The 20,941-nt window shown below is 36.1% G+C and overlaps 2 protein-coding genes across 2 annotated transcripts; both read right to left on the bottom strand.

Moving 5' to 3' along the window:
- Positions 1-1,471: 1,471 nt before the first annotated feature.
- Positions 1,472-15,686, bottom strand: LOC109181458 (disease resistance protein RPM1-like). Its single transcript, XM_019331232.1, has 3 exons — positions 15,587-15,686; positions 1,894-4,749; positions 1,472-1,785 (listed from the first exon to the last, which is right to left on the bottom strand). The coding sequence occupies exons 1-2, from the start codon at positions 15,639-15,641 to the stop codon at positions 1,907-1,909; spliced, it is 2,898 nt and encodes a 965-aa protein (XP_019186777.1). The 5' UTR covers positions 15,642-15,686; the 3' UTR covers positions 1,472-1,785; positions 1,894-1,906.
- Positions 15,687-16,335: 649 nt separating this feature from the next.
- LOC109186323 (F-box/kelch-repeat protein At1g80440-like) lies at positions 16,336-17,109 on the bottom strand. Its single transcript, XM_019336262.1, has one exon. The coding sequence runs from the start codon at positions 17,107-17,109 to the stop codon at positions 16,336-16,338; it is 774 nt and encodes a 257-aa protein (XP_019191807.1).
- Positions 17,110-20,941: the final 3,832 nt, after the last annotated feature.

Here is a 20,941-nt window from a genome sequence, read left to right on the forward strand (position 1 = left end):
TGGTTTATTTATAGTGTTGAAGTAGGTGTAAATGTTCATGTAAATATTGATTCTGAATTTTAAAATTTATCTCCAATCAATTATTGCAATGTTAATTCTCAATTATGGATCAACAATTATTACTCAAATTAATTTTGTGAATTACTCCCATATCCACTAAAATCTTTTTGCTTATTATTCACTTTAATTTTCTTTTCATCTTTATTTAATTATTTATGATGATTATGATTAGGAAATAATTTTCCCTAATCATTTTGCTTTAATTAATATATATAGAGATAGAGATAGAGAAGAGAAGAGAAGAGAAGAGAAGAGATATAATATATAATATATGTAATATTTTATAAATTAATGATAGAGGCATGTTATGTTGACATGTTGATGTTGATTTGATTTTCAATTAAAATTACATAAATTTATAAAGTAATGTGAATATAATAAATGCTTTTACACTTTGAAGAGAAAATTTATTTCCTAATCACTTTGCTTTAATATATATAGAGAAGAGCTTCATTTTCTATATCTGATCTTGACATCAACAGTGGATAGTTTGTTGGGGAGCTTGAGAGTTTTTGCCTTAATTTTCTTTGCTTTCTTGTTATATTTTACTTAATTATTTGTTTTCGCTTTTCAAAAAACTAAGTCAATTATTATATAATGTGACGACATTTCGATTATCATTTCAAATGAGTGATCTCACAGATAAGGATCTATAGTCTCGCAAAGTGGGACCCTTAAGTAAAGATTTGAGGGACTAATTTGACTATCTTATACTTAAAAAACTAAATTTACAAATACAATAAAATAATTGATTAAATTGCATATTAGTCAACAATTAAGAGACCAAATGTGTCATTATCGATATTGAATTGAATATATAAAAACAAGTTAACTTTGTCCACAAAGGTAAAATTTCATCGCCCCTAGAGCATCATGATTAAAACTGAAATATGTAATATAAACATGTTTGGTTTAAGAGTTACTTTTTATGTTATAATGATTTTTTAAATATCTTTAACATATTTTTATGTATTTCAATAAACTTCAAAATTAAAATAAATAAATAAGACAATAGTAATACATATGTACATAATTTAAAAATAATTCAATTAAGAATTTGAGTTTGAAAAACAAAATGACTCTATAAACTAACATGACGTAATAAAAAATAAAATAAAATATATAATTACAAAATAATTAAATATGATACGTATAATAAACTAACAAAAAATATATATTTTATAATAATTAAAATTAAAAGGGCAAAGTAATAAATAAGCATAGGAATCTTAAAATAAAAATAAAAAAATAAAGAAAAACAAACACCCCTTATAGTGACTCAGTCAAAGCCCGACCCTAACTAAGCAAGCTACTTTATTCAAAAGGTTCAAACAACAACTATGTTACATATGAACATATATTACATTGTAACTGAGTCAGTAGTACTAAAAAAAAAAAAAAAAAAACTATGTTACATAAGCCAAACATCAATCAAAAGTACATTATTACAAGAAAGTAGACAACATATGAGACATGCAACAGACAAAGTTAAAGATTGGGAAGACAAATGAGAAACATGATATATGCATGTAGGATGATGCAACAGAGAACACCAGAGCCAATTCCTCCATCCTTTTATTGCAAATGCCACTCTGGGCTGGCTAGCATGTACTGGCTCAAGTGTGTATAATACCCCATCAATATGCTTCATGTACTCTCTCCAGCAAGCTTCAATTCATCCTTGAACAATGATCTTCTCCAAAAATGGTGATACCATTTTAGCTCCTGCAGATTGGAAAGTTGAAACACAAATTGAAGATATGAAAGTGAATCTGAAATGTATCTTAACTAGGGAGTTTAGAGATGGTAAGGTTAAAAACTTCATGCTATTACCATGAGTAGAGAACTATAGGGAATTGCGCCGTCCAGAGATCTTAACAGCAGTTTCAGGACCACTAGAGGTCTCCTGGACTGAGTTCACCTCCCAGCAACCATCTTTCCAGTATGTATAATAAACCTCAGAAATGTGTGAAACTTTACAATAATCTTCACCTCGTTTATCTGGAAGGAACGTCGAGATGAAATCATCAGTCATATCGAAAAATTCAAGGTACCTCAGGTTGAAGAGACACTCGATTCCCGCAGGCACGCTTGCCAGCTGATTACATCTCTGAATAACCAGCTTCTCAAGATGTGGCATTGCACCCTCCCCAATCACCACATTTCTCAGCTCTTCTAACTTATCCAGATTCAACAGTCTTAGGCTTTGGAACTTCCCAGCATTGAAGTGCATATGTTCTCCAGTATAGCCCACAAGAAATTCAAGATGGACAAGATTAGGCAAATCTTGAAGATGTTCAAGCGGGTCATCCTTGAGTTTACTCCACCGGAAGTATATTTTGACCAGGTTACGAAGAGACTTTATCCAATGTGGCATCTTCCCCATGTATCCTGACAAGTAAAGGCGTTGAAGAAGAGGGGGAGGCGAAGAAAGGTAATTGACATCTAGGACCACATCCTCTTCTATTGATTTCAGATTCAACGATCGAAGTTTCAGGAGCTTCTCAATGGATGAGCACACAGCTTTACCATCTTCAGTTCTCAACTTCAGAATGCAGAGTCTCTTCAGCTCATTTAGTTTCCCTATTTCTTCTATTGTGCCATTACCAGGGTTAGCCTCAACATACACAAGTTTCTCTAAAGATCCCAACTTTCCTAACCCTTTTGGTGCCTTAAACCCTGGGGAACAATTATATGGTAGATATGCAAATGATACATGGGAATAGACTATAAGGTGTCGCAAATGTTGAAGCTTTAAGATCTCAACTGGCAGCTCAGTAACAAATGTATACTTGAGATCCAATATCTCTAGCATTCTGAGCTTCTTAATTGACCTTGGAAGCACTTTCACCTTTGTACTTCTCAAACTTAGATATCTTAAGTGAAGCAATTGGAAAATTTCTTCAGGAACTATTTCTAAAGAAGTGCTTTGTAAGTCCAAAACTTTGATAACCCTACAGCTACTAAGTATTTGAACGACGTGTGACGAGAACTGAGAATCTGTCACATTAAATGTAAGCAAAGATCGAAGTTTAGTTCCTTGCCTTTTCATTTGTGCATTGCCCAATGTGCCATGGACTGACAAGTGCCGGGCTTTCTCAGGCCATGCTGCAGTCTCTTCATCGATTGTGGTGACAAAATTGTGATCTGTTGATTTTGAAAGGATGATCTCTCGGTAAAGATCATGGATTCGACCCTGCTTCATGCTTCCATCATCGTTGAGCTTCACAGGAAGGATCAAGCTTCTATTTATGAGTTCAAAGAGATAGCCTTCTGCAACTTCTTCTACTGTCTTTCCCGCTTTTTGCTTCACAAAGCCCTCCATTGTCCACTGATAAATCAGAGAATTGTGCTCAATCAAATGATCTTCTGGATAGATGCTCAGATACATAAAACACAGTTTAAGATATTGAGGCAGATCATTGAAACTCAGAAGCAGAATAATTCTCAGGCTTTCAAATTGATCATTGCCTTCAAAATCCGGGCCAAGGCTGTGATAAAGGGCTCCCCATTCATTGATGTTGGTCTTGTTCTTGGTTGCCAAAACACCACCAATGGCCACAATTGCAAGAGGCAATCCCCCACATCTTTTCAAGATTTGCTTTAAAATCTCCGTTAAATGTGACGGGCATGAGCTCGCATGAAATGCCTTCCGGCACAAGAGGGCCCAAGACACTTCTTCAGACAAGGGTGTCATCTCATAAATATAGCCGTTTGTATCAGTGCTAGAAGAAGAAGCTACATCCATAAGACGTGTTGAAATCATGGCACGGCAGCCATGCTTTTCCTTAGGTAACACATGTTTAATAGCTTCCCAAACTCGAGCAGTCCAAACATCATCAAAGACAATAACATACTTCCTCCTTAACAGGAACTCTTTCACAATCACTTTCAGCTTGTTTGCATTCATTGAGCCCATTCCTTCCGGGACTGGTTGCTTTAGTTCTGCAAACAGCTGCTGAATCATGTCTTTCAAGACCTCTTCAACCTTGAATGTCTGAGAAACTGTTATCCAGGCATGGCTCTGGAAATGTTTCTTCACATCATCATATACCATTTTCACCAGAGTGGTTTTGCCAGAACCACCCATTCCGACTACAGAGATCACTTTGAGTGTAGGATCATCCTTCAGAAGCAAGCTAATTAGCTCTTTTCTGGGGTTTTCAATTCCCACAATCTCATCTTCCTCCAATAGAAGTGCATCACTTCGACGGTCATTTGCTATCTCATAAGCATGACTTGTACTCGAGACTTGGTCCGGGACATGATACCTGTAACGGTACCTCTGATGTCCCTCTGCAATGTTGCGCACCCTGGATTTGATGCTTTGGATTTCAGAAGCAACCCTTTGCTGTGATTTCAAGTTCCTAATGGAGAAAAAGAATCTCCACAGGAAGCCACAGAATCTACTAGACTGATGCTCAGCAGGTACGAGGAGCAAGAACTCATCAATGGTATCTTCAATGTCATATGCAACATCTCGGACTTGCTTAACCCAGACCTTGATCTCTGCATCAGCATCTTCCACAGTATCAGCAACTCCAAGGAAAGCTATCACCCTTTCCAGTTCATCCTTGATGTATTCAATTTCGTCCTTGAGCCCGTGCAGCAGTACCACTTTTGCCTCTAACAAGATTGTTATCTTGTCCAGCACAAAAACGACAGTACACTCTGCCATCTGTTCTGTATGTTCAAGATTGTATTTGTATGATTGTGCATAACCTGAAAGAGAGAGGTCCTCCATTTATACACGAGCAACACCTTTTACAAGTCTCCCAAGTCAACCCCTCAAGATTTAATATTTCGCAAGAGTAGTTGGAATTGGCTGGTATTAAATTTGAATTTGAGTTGCTACTTGACAATAAATTGACTTGCCAAAGACTTGCTACAGCATAGAAAATGACAAGGCTTCTAACATTTATTCCAGTTCAGCTCACTCTTGTTTAGCTTTAACAAGAAAAAAGAAATAACAATAGAAGCCTCAATGTATATGCTGCTCAAGTTAGATAAATCATATACGCATGAAAAGATGAATAGATCGAGATGAAGTGAGTAGCTGGAAATGGGGGAGGTAGCAGAAGAACGGGAGGAAAGAAACATGTGGATGGATATGAAAGATTACCTGTGAGCGTTCAGAGCCTGAGTGAAACCCCATCAATGAAAAACATACGAATTTTTAAGAAAATTCTGCAGGTCCGTGGCCTTACGAGACTATTTGGTTTAGGTCATTTTCAGCATGAGACATTGAAACCTACTCCCAGTCCCACTCAAGGTTTGTCCAATACATCAAGTTGTTTTGGAATGTTGATGCTGAGTCATTCTTGATGTATTGGAAAGTTGTAAGAAATTTCATTGATTGACACCATTATATATAAAAGACAAGCTCAATAACATAGACTAAATAGTGCTGTAGAATAAATAATACAAAGAATAATCTAGGCACACAAGAGGCCATTTCAGCTCAGGGTTTAGTGGGTATATAACTCAATTACAGAAGCACATTACACTAAGATGGAATCAAATGCCAAAGTCCAAAGTCATTCTTAATTCAAATGCAAAAGTCATTCTTAAATCAAATAATGATACATTAATAAAGTTGATTGCACCAAGTCTGGAATTCAATGCCTAAGTCATTTTTTATTCAAATAATGATAAGAAGAAACAAAATGTTGGCCTTTAGATCAAATGCACTGAAGCAAGAAAGAAAACAAAAAAAAAAAAACAAAAAAATCTTGAAAGACAATATCATCGTAACAATTAAATTAAATAATTATAATAAAAAAAACTTATAATTCAAATTTATAAACAGCAGAGACATTATGAAGGTCAAATGTGCCCTCTCATTTATGTAATATACTCATGGAAGAGAAATATGGTTAAATTATGAATCATTTGCAGATACAAGACAATCGCAATAATCCTTGAAATAGAACCAGTTAAATTGAAGTTTCACTAGCACAGTGCACAGTGACTGCATATCTACATCTCTTCAACAATACTGCAGGAACCCTAGGATTTACACTATTCTAACACCACATACCAGGAAAAGCAGCATAGTAAGCAAACACAAAACAGAACAGACTTCTACTCAACAGAAACTAAAATGAACCAGATTATCAAACCTCAGCTTAAGCCCTCTTGCCACAAATCCTCCTAGCCGGCCAGCTGAATATCCTTAGGCATAATGATGACTCTCTTGGCATGAATATTGCAAAGGTTCTCTGAAACCTAAGATCGGTCTTGAAATCCTGCGCGATTTCTCTAACCAGTCACTGGAACCGGCAGTTTTCGGATCAAAAGCTCAGTGGAGTTCTGGTACAGTGCATCAGTACAAATGATTCAAGAATCATTTTTCGATCAGCACAAGACTACAAATGTCAAGTTAGCATCATGAATCTAGTAAGCTGTTGTTGGTTGCTATGGTTTCTCAATTCAACTGACATTATAGTTGAGTGACTCTCTTTTCTCATCCTACCCTTCTCTAGGCCATGTTTCTAAAGGAGGCCTTTCATCAAACATCTTGGAGTCATTCCAGCAATTGAATAAACTAACATACCACACAATGACAGCATGCTATGCTAACTGATGCTAAGAGAATTCAGGAAACAAATAATATCGAAATTCTAGCTTCATTATTGTGATAGTCAAGCATTTTTCGCACTATTTACCCTACAGATGAGTGTATTATGTAATTCGTATCATCACATAAAAAAAAAAAAATTCAACACACTAATACTAAGGAGGTGTTTAGTTGTTAGATTAACTTATGGAATGTTAGGGTGTGTTTGGTTGGTGGGTTTTGCCCATAGGAATGGGTATGAAAGTGATTGTTGTTATTTGGTTAATAGGTTTTTAGAACACTACTATGGGTTTCGAATACTCATCAATTGAAAAACCCATACCCAAATACAATAAGGGGGCGTTTGGTTCAGGTTATATAACATAACCAAGGGAATGTGACATTCCAAACCTCACATTCCTATGTTTGGTTCAAATTATCTCAGGGAATCTAACATTCCTCAGGAATGTCACATTCCCTCCACATAGGATTTTGAAGGGAATGTGATTCCCTTCAATTTTTAAGGTTATGTAAGATAACCTTGGTTATGTTAGTTTATTACACACACACATATATATATAATTATTTTTGTAATTATATACTTTTTATTTTTATTATGTTAGGTTAGCATATAAAATAATTGTTTCTCAAGTTCAATATTTTAGTTAATATTTTAAAATCATGTAATTATATATGATACCGTTATCTTATTTATTTATTTTAATTTTTAAATTTATTTAAATATATCAAAATATGTTAAGGATATTATAGTGTGTGAATAAAAGATAACCCTAAACCAAACATGATTATATTACATACCCCAATTTTAACCAAACACAGGAATCTAACATTCCCAGTAATCTAACATTTCCAGTAATCTAACATTCCCAGCAATCTAACATTCTCTAGGGTAATCTGACATTCCTTGAACCAAACGACCCCTAAGGGTTTCATTCCCTTATTCATTCTTAACCACTACTATTAGTAACCATTCTCATTCCACCCTACTACCAAACATGTTAAATACTTTCACCAAAACTCATTACCATTACCAAGTATTTGATACCCATTCCGATTTCGATTCCTATGTGCGAACCAAACACACCCTTAGATTGCTGAGATATTAGATTATTTGCTATCTATGGTACCAGAACATATTCCAATCGTTATGCTACGGACCCGTGTCCAGCATGCATGCTGGACACGGTAACGGTGCCATTAGTGGCACCTTTATCTTTCATTTTTTTTTTTTTAAAGTGGAAGCAAAGTAGAAATTCCAAGTGATTATTGCCGTCATGTTCTATCAGGTTGTTGTATGGCAAATTATGCTATGCGCACGTGCGGACCTTGCAAGGTGCGCACGTCTCTAAAACGGCGTCATCTTCAGGGAAAACGACGCTGTCCTAACTAAAAAAAAAAAAAAAAAAATTGTTCGAAAGGCTGTTAACGGCGTTAATAGCGTATTCGTTATGAAATTATGAATGTACAGTTATGACATTATGAATGTACAGTTATAGAATTATGGATGTACAGTTACGGAATTATGAACATAGAGCTTCGAAAATTATGAATGTACAGTATGGAATTATGAATATACAGTATGGAATTATGAATGTACAATTATGGAATTATGAATGTACAGTTATTGAATTATGAATGTACAGTTATGAAATTATGAACACAGAACTCTGACATTATGAACATAGAGCTTCGAAAATTATGAATTTACAGTTATTGAATTATGAATGTACAGTTATGGAATTATGAATGTACAATTATGAAATTATGAACACAGAGCTGTGAATATATGCTCCTATAACGAAGCGGTCTGAAATTTAAAAAAAAAAAAAAAAAAGGAAGATAACGGTGCCACTGACGACACCGTTACCGTCCCCATGATGCACGTTGGGCACGAGTCCACAGCATAACGATTGGTTGTTGTATAGACCTCTAAAAGGAATACTGAAACCCCACCCCTGCCCGGCCCGGCCGGATCCATCATAATTCATTTTATTGAAACACTTAGGATCAAGTAGTATCTATTCTAATCTTTTTTCGACCTAAAGGATCAATGAATTGATCAACATCTTTTTTAGTACATTCATTATCTTAGATGATTGAGATTAAATGTTTCACATAATGAGAATACGTTACATTTCTATTTCGTGTTTAAAATTATTGTGATTTGAATGTTTCAAAGTGAAAATATGATGCATTTGAGTTGCTTTACTTTTCTATTTGAGCTTTCTGGGTATTGGTATTTATGTGGATATATAATAGCTCCAAATTTGTTGTTATTTGATGAATCTTAGTTCATCTGATCTGCTTAGTAAAGTAGCAATCTAGTATTCTTCCACATCATCTACTCTGCTTTGGTTATCAATAAGCTACTTTGTATATAAGCTATATGTTTACACAGAAGCATGCATGTATCTATTTGAAGTTTGAAGTTTGATATTCTTTTATTTTTATATCATTACTTTTTTATTTCTCAGCCTTTTGTCTAAAAATTCCTTACATGGATTTCTCTCTTTTTATTGCAGGATTGAGCAATGCTTCTTTTACAGGTTAGTGATATAAACACAAAATATTTATTTGTGCTAGCTTCCACTTAAATTTTACTTGAATGGAAGACATTTGGTTGTTTGTGTCCAGCTTTTTAAAGATGAAACTGAGGAATGCATTGGCCCTGTTTGGTAAAATGGCGGTTAGCTGATAGGTGTTTACTGTTAGCTGATTGTGTTAATTATAGGGTATAAATAGTTGATAACATTGACTGATTGTAGAAAAGTGTTTGGTAAATTAGCTGTTAGCTGATAGCTGTTTGGTATAATTTCCTTTCTCAAAGAGCTAATTGAAAAAGTTGCTTGTAGAAAAGTGTTTGGTAAATTAGCTGTTAGCTGATAGCTGTTTGGTATAATTTCCTTTCTCAAAGAGCTAATTGAAAAAGTTGCTTGGAGTAGCCTTTTGAATTTTAGCCTTTTGGAGTTGCAAAAAGTTAATTAACCAAACATTTATATTGATATTTTAACTAAATCAAACAATTAATAATGGTCAAATAAGCCAAAATTAGCCCATAGGCCAATTTTTTACCAAACAGGGCGAATATGATTTTACTTCTGCACTTGCTCCCTTAGCTCCAGTTTGATTATTTATAGTCAAATGTATAACGATTGATTCAGTACCTTCCTTTTTTACGCCTATTAAATAGATCTGCATGGGGTGAGGTTGAAATCATTTGAAGCATTATTTTAGTAATAACAGTTTCTTTGTGTTCAAGTGGCCGGAATCATGGAATCATAAAACTGTGTCTGCATCATAAGTTGTCTTGTCTTGCAATCCCAATGAATTCTCAGTAAGTTAGCCACCCGGGGAATAATGTTCCTTAACAACGTAACATTTATTATATGTATTAGTGGATTGGCAGTCGTTTAGAAAGAAGAAGAGGATAAACTTGAGATGATTCTCTTTTAGACATACATTGGGTGAAAGGGAAGGAATGCTGGTGGTTCTTTCCTTCACGATATCACTGGTTTCACTCTAATCTTCCAAATGCTCATGATTAATCCTTGTCATATTTCTTGCCCTCTCTACTACTGTTTAATGGCACCACCTAAAAAGAATAGCAGGTTAAGTGTAATGCTGTGAACCTTATGACATCCTTGCAATGTAGGGGGAAGATCTTCATAGTTTAATGACAATAGAGAAACTTGATCTTTTTTTTTAGCAAAAAAGAGCACCGATGCTGCAAATTCTACTATTACGTTTTGCTATTGTTCTTGTCTCCCATACTTCTCCTTTTGGAGCATATTGATACCTGTGCCATTTGGTCTGAGATCACACATGTCCCTTTTTTTCAATTTTCACACTTTACAGATAGTGAAAAGCATGATTCCCAGGTGGGTGAAGACACAGAAAAATTTGAGGAATTAAAATCCTGAGAAGCTGAACCCTCAGGAACTATGTCTTCACCCACCTCGAGATCATGCTTTCCACGATCTGTAAAGTGTGAAAATTGAAAAAAGGGACATGTGTGATCTCAAATCGATCAAATGCCACAGGCATCAATATGCTGCAAAAGGAGCAAGTATGGGAAACAAGATCACAAGAATAATGACAAAACTTAATAGTAGAATTTGCATCCTCCGTGCTCATTTTTTGCTAAAAGAATAGACCAAGTAAGTTTCTCTAGTGTCATTAAACTAGGAAGATCTTTCCCCTACATTACAAGCCACTCCATCACACCACGCAAAGATTAAACAACCTTAGCTGACTCATAAGTCACTCAGTTCGCAAACCAATACACAAAACAAAACTCAATACTCCCTAACTTAAGGCTTTCTTCCGTAGTTGATCTTCTATAATCTTCCATTAGAATCTCTTGTTACCTTGTTGGTGCCCCAATCTTGCAGCATCTTCTTAATGGGGTCCTTTCTGATGAAATTAACGATGTGGTCCTCTTTGACCATGGCAGAGAAAGAGCTGAAGGCGAAGTTTAGCTCCTCATCGGTTCGCTGAGGAGCGGCGACGCCGCGGTTGACACAGTGAGTGGTGTAGTAGCTCCAGCACTCACGCATGAGCTCCACCTCTGATGGCTCCTGGTATTGCCCAGCGGGTTGGTACTTGCGCTTCTTACGGGCCAGCTTGCGCTTGTACTTATCATCAAGAGCGCGCAATTTCTCAAGGAGCTCCGCTCTCTTCTTTTCCCATTCGGCGCGGATAGCCATCTGATATTGGGCCAGATCGAATCTTTGGTGGTTGAAAAGAGCCAGCAACGCGACATCCTCGGCGCGGCAGTTATCCGTGGCTTTCTGCTCAAGTTTGAGGCGGTTGTGACCGTCACGAACATCCTGCTGACCCAGGGGTGACCTTAGATAGTTGCAGAAATTGAGAAAGGTGGCCGGCACAATGTTGCGGGCCTCACGGAAGAAGCCACGCCTGACTCCACATTGCATCATAACCGATCGCCGGAGTTCATCCTCAACTGCAGTAAAGATACGTACCTTCTGGAGGTACTTGTCAACGGGCATAGGGATCGCACGGATAGCAATGGGGGTGTACTCATCAAGAGGGAATTTGTGAACGGCGAGGGTCTCCTTGATCTTGTTAAGCTCGGAAGTCGCATCGAACCTGTTCCGAGGAGAAATCCCGGCTGGCACCACGTCGCTCAGAGTCTTCACAGGCCGATTAGGTAATTGGCAGGTGGACTCTAATAAATATAGATGATGGTTGATGGCTGTTCACGTCGGAAATTTTCTAGAAATGGCCATTTTTGCCGGTTGTTCTTTTGGGTTGCGTAAAGGGTGGCGGCTCATTTAATTGTGTTTGGGAATTATTATTTGAATTTATGATGATGCATGTTGGGGCAATAAAAAGTTCTCAATATTCATTCATGGGAATCTGATATGCTTTTATTATTGAACTTAGAGCATCTATATCAGTTTGAGATCCCTAGGGAGAGAACGTAATAGTGGGTAGGAAAGAGAATAATGTGAGAGGAGAGGGAAAAAAAATGTCAAAACTGATTTTATAAAAAAAATATATAAAAAATAAACATGTCATTTCTCTATTGGTTCTCTTTCCTCCATCATTAATTTTTTTTCTTGGGCGGAGTAATATTCCAACATTTGCAGATGCTCCCCACCCCTTCTCTCTCTTGATTCTCTCTCTGCCACCATGGCATTTTAGCCTCAAAAGTAGTGAATTCTCCCCCATTTCTCCCCTGATGTAGATGCTCTTAAACTAATCTATCTCTGTTTGAAATTTGCGTTGCATGAAAATAGGCAAATTATTGTACAATAGTTATGCTGTGCATGGTGCACACAGTTGCAAAACGACGTCGTTTCGACTAAAAACGCGCGTCCCATTTTTTTTTTAAAAAAAAATCAGTTTCAATTCCACTCAACAACATTATGTTGTTCATTCATCGTGGATATTCAGTTCATTCATTGTGTATATTTAATTTAATCATTGTGGATATTTAGTTCATTCATTGTGAATATTTAGTTCATTCATTCTGGATTTTGTGTTATTTATTCACTGTGGATATATAGTTATGAATTTGTGGATATATAATTCAAATTATGCACACAAAAATGTTATTGTCAGAAATCGAACCTGAATTATTTTTTTTTTAAGTGGGAGGCGCGTTTTAGTCAAAAAACGTTAGTTTTTGCAACCGGCGATTATTGTATGGAACATGGCTGATGGATTATCATTTTGGGCTCAAAGAATTTACCGTTTGGGCTACATTGTTTTTTGAAGAATTGAGCACGGTAGAATTTGTGAAATTGCAATTTGGTATATTGGAGACAAATTATTCCGTGGATCCGGATTCATCTTGCAAGGTGGATTCAGGTCTAAAAATACACGATTTATATATTGAATGTTTACAATCTACCTGCTGGATGTTCACAACTGAAAATTCACAATTTTACATACTGAATGTTCACAATTTTACATACTGAATATTCACAATTTTGCATACTGAATGCTCACAATTTACATATTGAATGTTCACAATTTACATATTGAATGTTCAGAGTCTAAGATTGGACTACCCTCCCTTGAAACAAAAGTGATAACATGTTATAATTTATGATTGGTTACCCAATCCATGAAACGAAAGCTTATAAAACGCCACTAATACCACGAGTACGCAATTGGGTGAACACAAAGTGAACCAAACATACTCTGATATCATGTTATAATCTAATATTGGGTTACCATCCCCTAAAACGAAAGCTTGGACACCACGAGTAGACAACTAGGTTTGTAAATTTTTGTGTATATGTGATATTCTCGTTTGGGTTTGCGTTCGATCCTTTTTGGAATGACTACAAGGTGTTAAATATTGTGGATGTTGGGTCTGAAAATGCTCATGGACTTGAAATTGCCCGTCCCAAAGTTGAGATCCTTAGGTTGAGCAGACGGGTATGAAAAGACATTAGTGATAATGCACTTGCCTTTACCATTACTGGAAGATCTAGTCAACCTTGTCTAAAGGGGGTTTGCCTTTTCCATTGCTGGAAGATCTAGTCAAGCCTGTCTAAAAGGGTTCATTAGGGTAGAAAACATATGCTGGATTGAGAGGTTATGAACTTGATAAGGCCCAAAATAATGAAAAAGTTCGAGGCACAAGCTTAGAATGGCGGTCTAAATACAAAGATTACGGCTCAAGGAATGGAATAAGACCCAAAATAGTGACTAAACAAGCCAAGGGAATTAATAAATTAAGTAGAACTAAATATGTTACCAATAAGATTCAAACTCTGGTGTGCCAACAGGGGGTCAAAGACTCACACCAACGAATCAAAAGGGGATTGGTGAGCTAAAGGGTGCATTTAAAAGAGAGGGAATGATGCTTATTTATACTGTTGAGGGTTCACGGATGGTTGACAGATGGATGGCATTTGACAGCCTTCATTCTAGAGCACACATGTGTCCCTCCACTACCTTACTTCCAGCGCACTCTCGTGCATAAGTGGAGCTTCCTGCCCTTTAGTACATAAGATCTTGATTGGCTTGGTGGTTTGGGACTTGTGTTGTCCCCCTAGTAATAATTTAACAATATTTTGTTACAAGCTTCCTTCTTTCCTTAGCTCAACAGAATTTCATTATTCTTATTGGGTCAACAACTCACCCATAAAAATGGACACCCCGGACCCACCTCACTCATAAAGATAGACACTCCGCTTAGCGATTGGGCCAAAACTTTCTCAATAAAATGGACCCCAGGGTCCCATATCCCCATCATCAACTTACCTTTGTTTTGCCAAGCCTTTTTATTTTTCCTTTCTTTTCACAAAGATTTTGTATGACCACTTTAACTTTGAACATCTATTACTGTGGATACACAAAGATTATGAAACAAACTAGATGATATTGTGGTGTTGCAACAAAGAATTTGTATCATTAAATAAATTGATATTTGATCTGATCTTTGGTGTCTTGTTTGGATCTTTTAGAACTGATACCTTTGCCTTCAAGGTATTGGACGCGTGGGTTGTGGAGATACACCCTCTACTTGCACAATGTCATATGGAAAACAAACAGGGCTTATAGATTTCCTTATTGAGGATGCTAAGTAAGTTAATATTCCATCTTCACTGCTTTGAAATGAAATTAACTCTAAAAATTAAATTTGTAAAATCAAATCAGAAAACTAAAAAATTGGAAATTGAAAAAAAAAAGTAGAAAATGAAAAATCACAATATACAAATAAATAACTCTTTTAGGGCATCTCTATAGGAGGAAAAAGAAAGAAGATTATTGGTGGGAAGGGAGAGAACTCAGAGGAGCATGTTGCTCCGGAGAGAAATTTATCTCCCTAATAACATAATTCATTAAATTCTGAAGGTGTGATGATGTTCACACCTTTTATCATTATTTTTAAAAAATGAAAAGAAGAAATTACATCGAATCAGCCTCAAAATGTTAAAAAGAGAGAATGGTCGGAGAGAAAATAAGATGAGAGATTATAGATTATGTAGAGGAGATTGCCCGCAAAATAGGAAATATAAGGGGAGAACATGATGCCCTTATAATGATTATACAGTGCATCAGTGACTCAAGAAACTCAAGATCCAAAACATTCAAAATTCTAGTAAAGCCATACTGCATTTCCAATATACCATACATTCTTAGAGAACAGCAAATAGCACAATCTTTTAAAATACAACTGAAAAATGAGCACAACAAAATGCCAAGCATATTTACTATACAAGTATAAAACTCAGGATTAGGAGCTGCAATGCAGCATGATAATCATCCCGAAAAGTTGGAGACTAGAGTGCGTTGCACCGCCCAGTGATCTTAGCAGCAGCAGCAGTTCCAGGCCCTCGAGAGGTGTTGCTCCCGAGCTTCTCTTCAAGTGAATTCACCTCCCAGAACCCATCTTTCCAATATGTACAATAGTCCTCAGGAATGTGTGAAACTTTACAATAATCTTCACCATATGTTATGTATTTTCAAGACTGTAATTGTATAATTGTGCATAACCTGAAAGAGGCTGGCCCTCCATTTATAAGAGCAACACCTTTTGCAAGTCTCCTACAAGTCAATCCTCAAGCTTGTAATTATGAACTACCACCAACTGAAAAAGTTAGGGGTAAAAAGATTGCTACTTTACTAAGCAGATGAACTCAGATTCATCAAATAACAGCAAATTTGGAGCTATTATAAATATATCCACATAAATACCAATATCCAGAAAGTTCAAAGTGGATGTATAGACAGTGAAGTAAAGCAATTCAAATGTATCATACGTATTCCCATTATGTGAAATATTTAACCTCAATCATCTAAGATGAATGTACTAAAAAAAGATGATGATCAATTCATTGATTCTTTAAGCCGAAAAAGAAAATTATCAAAGTATAGAATAGATACTATTTCGTAAATAATCACAAGTGTTTCAAAAGAACAAATGATGGATCTGAGGTTTCAGTATTCCTTTTAGAGGTCTATACAACAACACTGAACATGTTCGCAATAATCACTTGAAATTTCTACTTTGGTCCATTTCTTACTCTTCATCTCCAGCACATAAGCTCTCCGTCGTCTCCGAGTTCTATTATATTCTACCCTTCCAATCACCATCATCTTCCCCTGCCACCCTGTCACATGTGCCACGTGGCGTAGCGGGACTCTCGCGATGACCACCCATGTGCCGTCCTCTAATGCAATCACGTCTTTACTTGCACTGACTATGTATATTACCCCACAATTTCTAGGTAAGTTGTCTCACGCGATAAGGCCGCCACTTCTGAGATTCTGTCACCTAGGCGCCATTGGCGGGTGACAAGGTCGAGTGTTTCGGTAGTTTGACGGGCCTCCACCTCGTAGCTGCCGACAACGTGGAACTTGCCACGGTGGAAGATGCACGTGCACTTGTGTCGCCGGTATGACATGTCCGGCAACGGCATCCACCTGTCCCTCGCCACGTCATACGCCAACGTGGATTTTAGCGAGATGTTGCCCAAGCCAAGTCCGCCAGCGACCACCACCGTCCCCTCCTCCTCCGACGCCGCGCATCCGAAGAACAGGCGTCCCTTGCCTGGCATATCGGCCCCGCGCCTCCACCTGGCGGATAAGAAATTGTAGATGAAAACAGAATTCAGAAACCGCCCTGTCCGCAAATCACACCCGCCTATCACCGCCAGCTCCGGCCCAATCCCGACGACGCGACAGAAATTCGGCATCCCTGCCACCATCTCCGGTATCGGCGGAACATCGTAACAACGCCCTTTTACCGGCTCGAAAAGCGTGAGCCGGTCCGGTAGATTCCCGGATAAACCATTATTGGACTGAGCCATGGCAATGACAGGTCGGGTTAGACCGGAAGCTTTCCGGCGCCGGAAGAACTCCGGCTGCTTAATCACACCGTTCCATGCTCTACAGACAGATGCAGCTTTGGGAAACTGATCAAACGAAATCCGAAGAAGACATTCCAGAGCTACGTCGTCCGGAAGACCAGGAATCAACTCCATACACAGAAAAGCAAGGGATTATTAAATTTGAGAATTTTGGGTTCTTGAAGATGAAAGCTAAGGAAACAGTAAATACAGGTTATACAGTCTTTATTACCGGCGTATGATATTCAAACTTTTATAAACTTTAGTACGTACAATTTTAGAATTATTCGTTTCTAATTTTTACAAATCCTAATAGTAGTTGATTTAAACTTCAAAATAAATTTAAAAAGTAAAAAAACTATTCGATTTGGACTCTAATATTTAATTCAGACTTTTAAATGGTTTAAGTTTATTAGGATTATAAAACAACTCATAAACTTTTAACAAATTACTATTTTTCTCCCTAAATTCATCATTTTTCTATTTTTTTTTTTGTAAAAATAAAATTAAAAGCATACAAATATATCATTAAAAATTTTAAATAAGATTTTTTTTATTTAACCACAAAAAACCAGGCATATTGATTTTTATTTTTTATTTTTTAGTTAAACTATAATTATAATTGTAGGCTAATTAAAAATATAAAATTAATATCAGTATCATTTAAAAGATTTTAATATATTAGAGTTTTGTAATAATATGTCGTTTACAAGGTGGATGATTTAAATTAAACCACCTCTTGCACTCATGCCCAAAGGCGGTTCAAGTTTGGAATGTCTTCCTTTCTAGGCGCACTTGATCATGGTCTTTGCAGCCGTTTTGCTGAATGGTTTGCATGGAACGTGAGGAGCGGCAGCTTTCGGTTCAAAAGCTCAGTGTACTTCTGGTCTATACAACAACATACATTTGAACATAGAATAGATACTACGTAAAATGTATATATAAAGTGAAACATGTATAAGGACAACCAAAGAAATTGTAAAGAACATATAAGCAGGCTATTTGTGAATTTAAATTATGTTATTTTGATTTTTTCGGTTGTGCTTAAACATAAGTATTCAAAAATAAAGATTAAAACAAATAAAAATTAATAACTAGCCACATGTAATATATACATTAAGAGATAACAAAAGCTTAAATATAGTTATATTCATCATAGGCTATTTAAAGACTCAGTGGGTAAAAATTCAAATTCATACTTATTTTTATAAGTAAAATATATTTTGACATTTGAAAAGTACATAAAATTTTAAATTTTTCTACAAGTTTCTAATGTTTATTATTATTTTTTAAAACCACAAGAGTAATAAATAATTTGAAATAGTAATTCCTTCCCTACACTTATTTTGAGCATTGTCCTTTGAGAAAATAAATTAAAAGAGAAGTAAAGACTCCTTATAAACTTTCTTAATAACTTGTAAATCACATTCCATACATTGAGTTACATTTGTATGAAATATCTGCAAAGAAATAAAATCAAATCAAATAAAGATAAAGTAATTATTTTATTGAGTTAATTGGATAATGCATAATATAATGAATAATTTTAATAGTCCTTAGCTTGTAATCCAAAAAGCTAGAATGATAGAATATAATTACTAAATATAATAAACATAGAAAATTTCCATTACAAAAAATAATCTTAAAGAATTTATAACTCAAATTACACATTTGTTGTAACTAATTAAAAGTCAGGTAATGTGCTCAATCAAATAATTTTGTATTTTTTCCCGAACAATTTCTAAAGAAGTCTCTCTTTTAACTCCTGGCTTTTCCTCTTTGCTCCACACCACAAAGCCTTCCATTGTCCACTATAAATAAAAGTAATGTGCTTAATCAAATGATGTTCTGTATAGATGCTCAAATACAAAAAACATTGTTTAAGATATTGAGAAAGATCATTGAAATTAAACGGGCAAAAAGATTCTCGGACTTTGAAATTAATGATCATTGTCTTCAAAATCACACCACCACAACTTGCAGATCAGATCCATTGCATGAATGCCTGTCAGTATTAATCTTTTCAAATTTAGAGGAAGTTTCTCTCAACGGAGGTTAGTCTATCAGTATGAACTTGAAGAAGTTATAATTCGTAAGGTATTGTGGTGTTCACTAAATTGATGGTTGATTAAATTGTTTTTAAGCTATGGGGACTTGTTTTAATATTTTTTTAAAAGTCTAAATTAAATATTAGAGTCGAAATCCAATAGTTCTTTACTTTCTAAATTTGTTTAGACATTAAATCAAATACTATTAGGATTTGTAAAAATTAAGAATCGAATAATTCCAAAATTGTATGAGTGCGGAGTGCCCGCCGCGAGCCAACACCGCCAAGATGCTCATCGTCTTTGAGATCCTCTCCTTTAACTTCTTCCTCTTCCCCTCCCTCGTTGCCCAGTCCATCAAGCTCTCCCTGGACCTCCAACCCTCCTCCGATAAGGCCGTCGTCGACGAAACCTTGTTGACGGCCGAAGTTCCCTTCTCGACGATGTCGTCAGTGGTAGGGTGACTATTGTTGCTGGAGTCGGCAATAAACTTGTATTAATCCACATAAGATCAGAGAACTCGAAGAACATGAGACTGTAAACACAAAAAGTAAACTTTGTATATATTCACAAAATTCCGTGTACAGCGTGTGTATAATTCAATGTAGGTACAAAATCTCTGTCTAGTCCTCTGATTCTTCACTGACGTTATCTATGGAAGTGCGTCCGGGATTCAAGTAGCGTAGCCTCCGGGATTTAAGTGGCGCGTGCCTCCGGGATTTAATTGGCGTGACTCCCAACAACGAGCATCAAGGATTTAGAAGTAATCAATCCTGCAAAATTTCAAAAACACATGCAATGGATTCAAGCCGCCTTAAGGTCCTCAAATGCCTTCAGAAGACTTCAAGATCTTCGAGACACTCAATTCTGCAAAGCTCCAAAGTACCTGCAATGGATTCAAATTGCCTGCAAAATATTCAAAAGATGCCTCCAAGCCTTCAAGCGTTCTTCAAATGCTCTCAACTCCTTAACTCTTCAAGTTGTGCAATGCCTTCAAGCTCTAAGCATTCAAGTTCTTCAAACTTTCAAGTGTCTTTTGGAATGAAATGAAGGCTCTATTTATACCAAAAGCTTAACTAAAATTCCTCAACCAACTCCCCTTTTTAGTTAACTAATTAATTAATTAACTAATTAGGAAAATGAACCTTGCCCAAGATCAAGTCCAGGTTCATTATTGTATAATCTAATTCAAATTCAAATTAAATTATAATTATCTAATTCAAATATAATAAAATTAATATTATATTTAAATTATAATTATAATTTATAATTCAAATTCAAATATAAAATGGGCTTGGACCAGTTAATTAATTAATTCAATGGCCCAAATCAAATCTAATTGGGCTAATTAAATTAAATTAATTTATATGATCCAATTAATTAAATTGGCCCAATAATCAATCCCGATGTCGGTCCAATAACCATTTATCAGTCCATTTGTTGGGTTCAAATTTTCTGTGTCTACAAATTGCCCCCTCGAGACTTGCCGGGACATGTCGCTTAATGTGCTTGGAGCGAGGAAGTCTTGAAACTTAACAAAACGGTCCTTTAAATTCATCGTGGTGCATCTATCTCCACGGGCCCAAATGTATGTGCGGATATTTCGCGAATACAAATCAAAAGATTAAATTGCCACAAAATGAGCCCGACTATAAACTTGAATATTCTATGAGCCAAAATAGTGCATTACATGGGCCCAAACATATTCATTGAGCCCAAAATTATTTTAGGATGAAGTTGGTGTAGCAACACTCCATGATCCCAAAGGTAAGAAGCTATACAACGTCCATTGACCAATTTAAAATTCTAAGCCCATCAACAAACTCAAGTCAAGTTCAAAGTCACGGTGTGCACGTGAATTCTAACTCAAGCCAAGCTAACACCATGATTTCAGCAGTATAACTGAGTAACTGACTCATATT

The sequence above is a fragment of the Ipomoea nil genome, unplaced genomic scaffold (genome assembly GCF_001879475.1).
Source record: "Ipomoea nil cultivar Tokyo-kokei standard unplaced genomic scaffold, Asagao_1.1 scaffold0188, whole genome shotgun sequence".
NCBI classification, from domain to species: domain Eukaryota; kingdom Viridiplantae; phylum Streptophyta; class Magnoliopsida; order Solanales; family Convolvulaceae; genus Ipomoea; species Ipomoea nil.

Coding starts and splice junctions, on each gene's coding strand:
- LOC109181458 (XM_019331232.1), bottom strand. CDS start 15,641: ATGGAGGGCCAGCCTCTTTCAGGTTATGCACAATTATACAATTACAGT. Junction 4,750..15,586: donor ATACAATTACAGTCTTGAAA/ATACATAACATA, acceptor ACAATCTTGAAC/ATACAGAACAGATGGCAGAG.
- LOC109186323 (XM_019336262.1), bottom strand. CDS start 17,109: ATGGAGTTGATTCCTGGTCTTCCGGACGACGTAGCTCTGGAATGTCTT.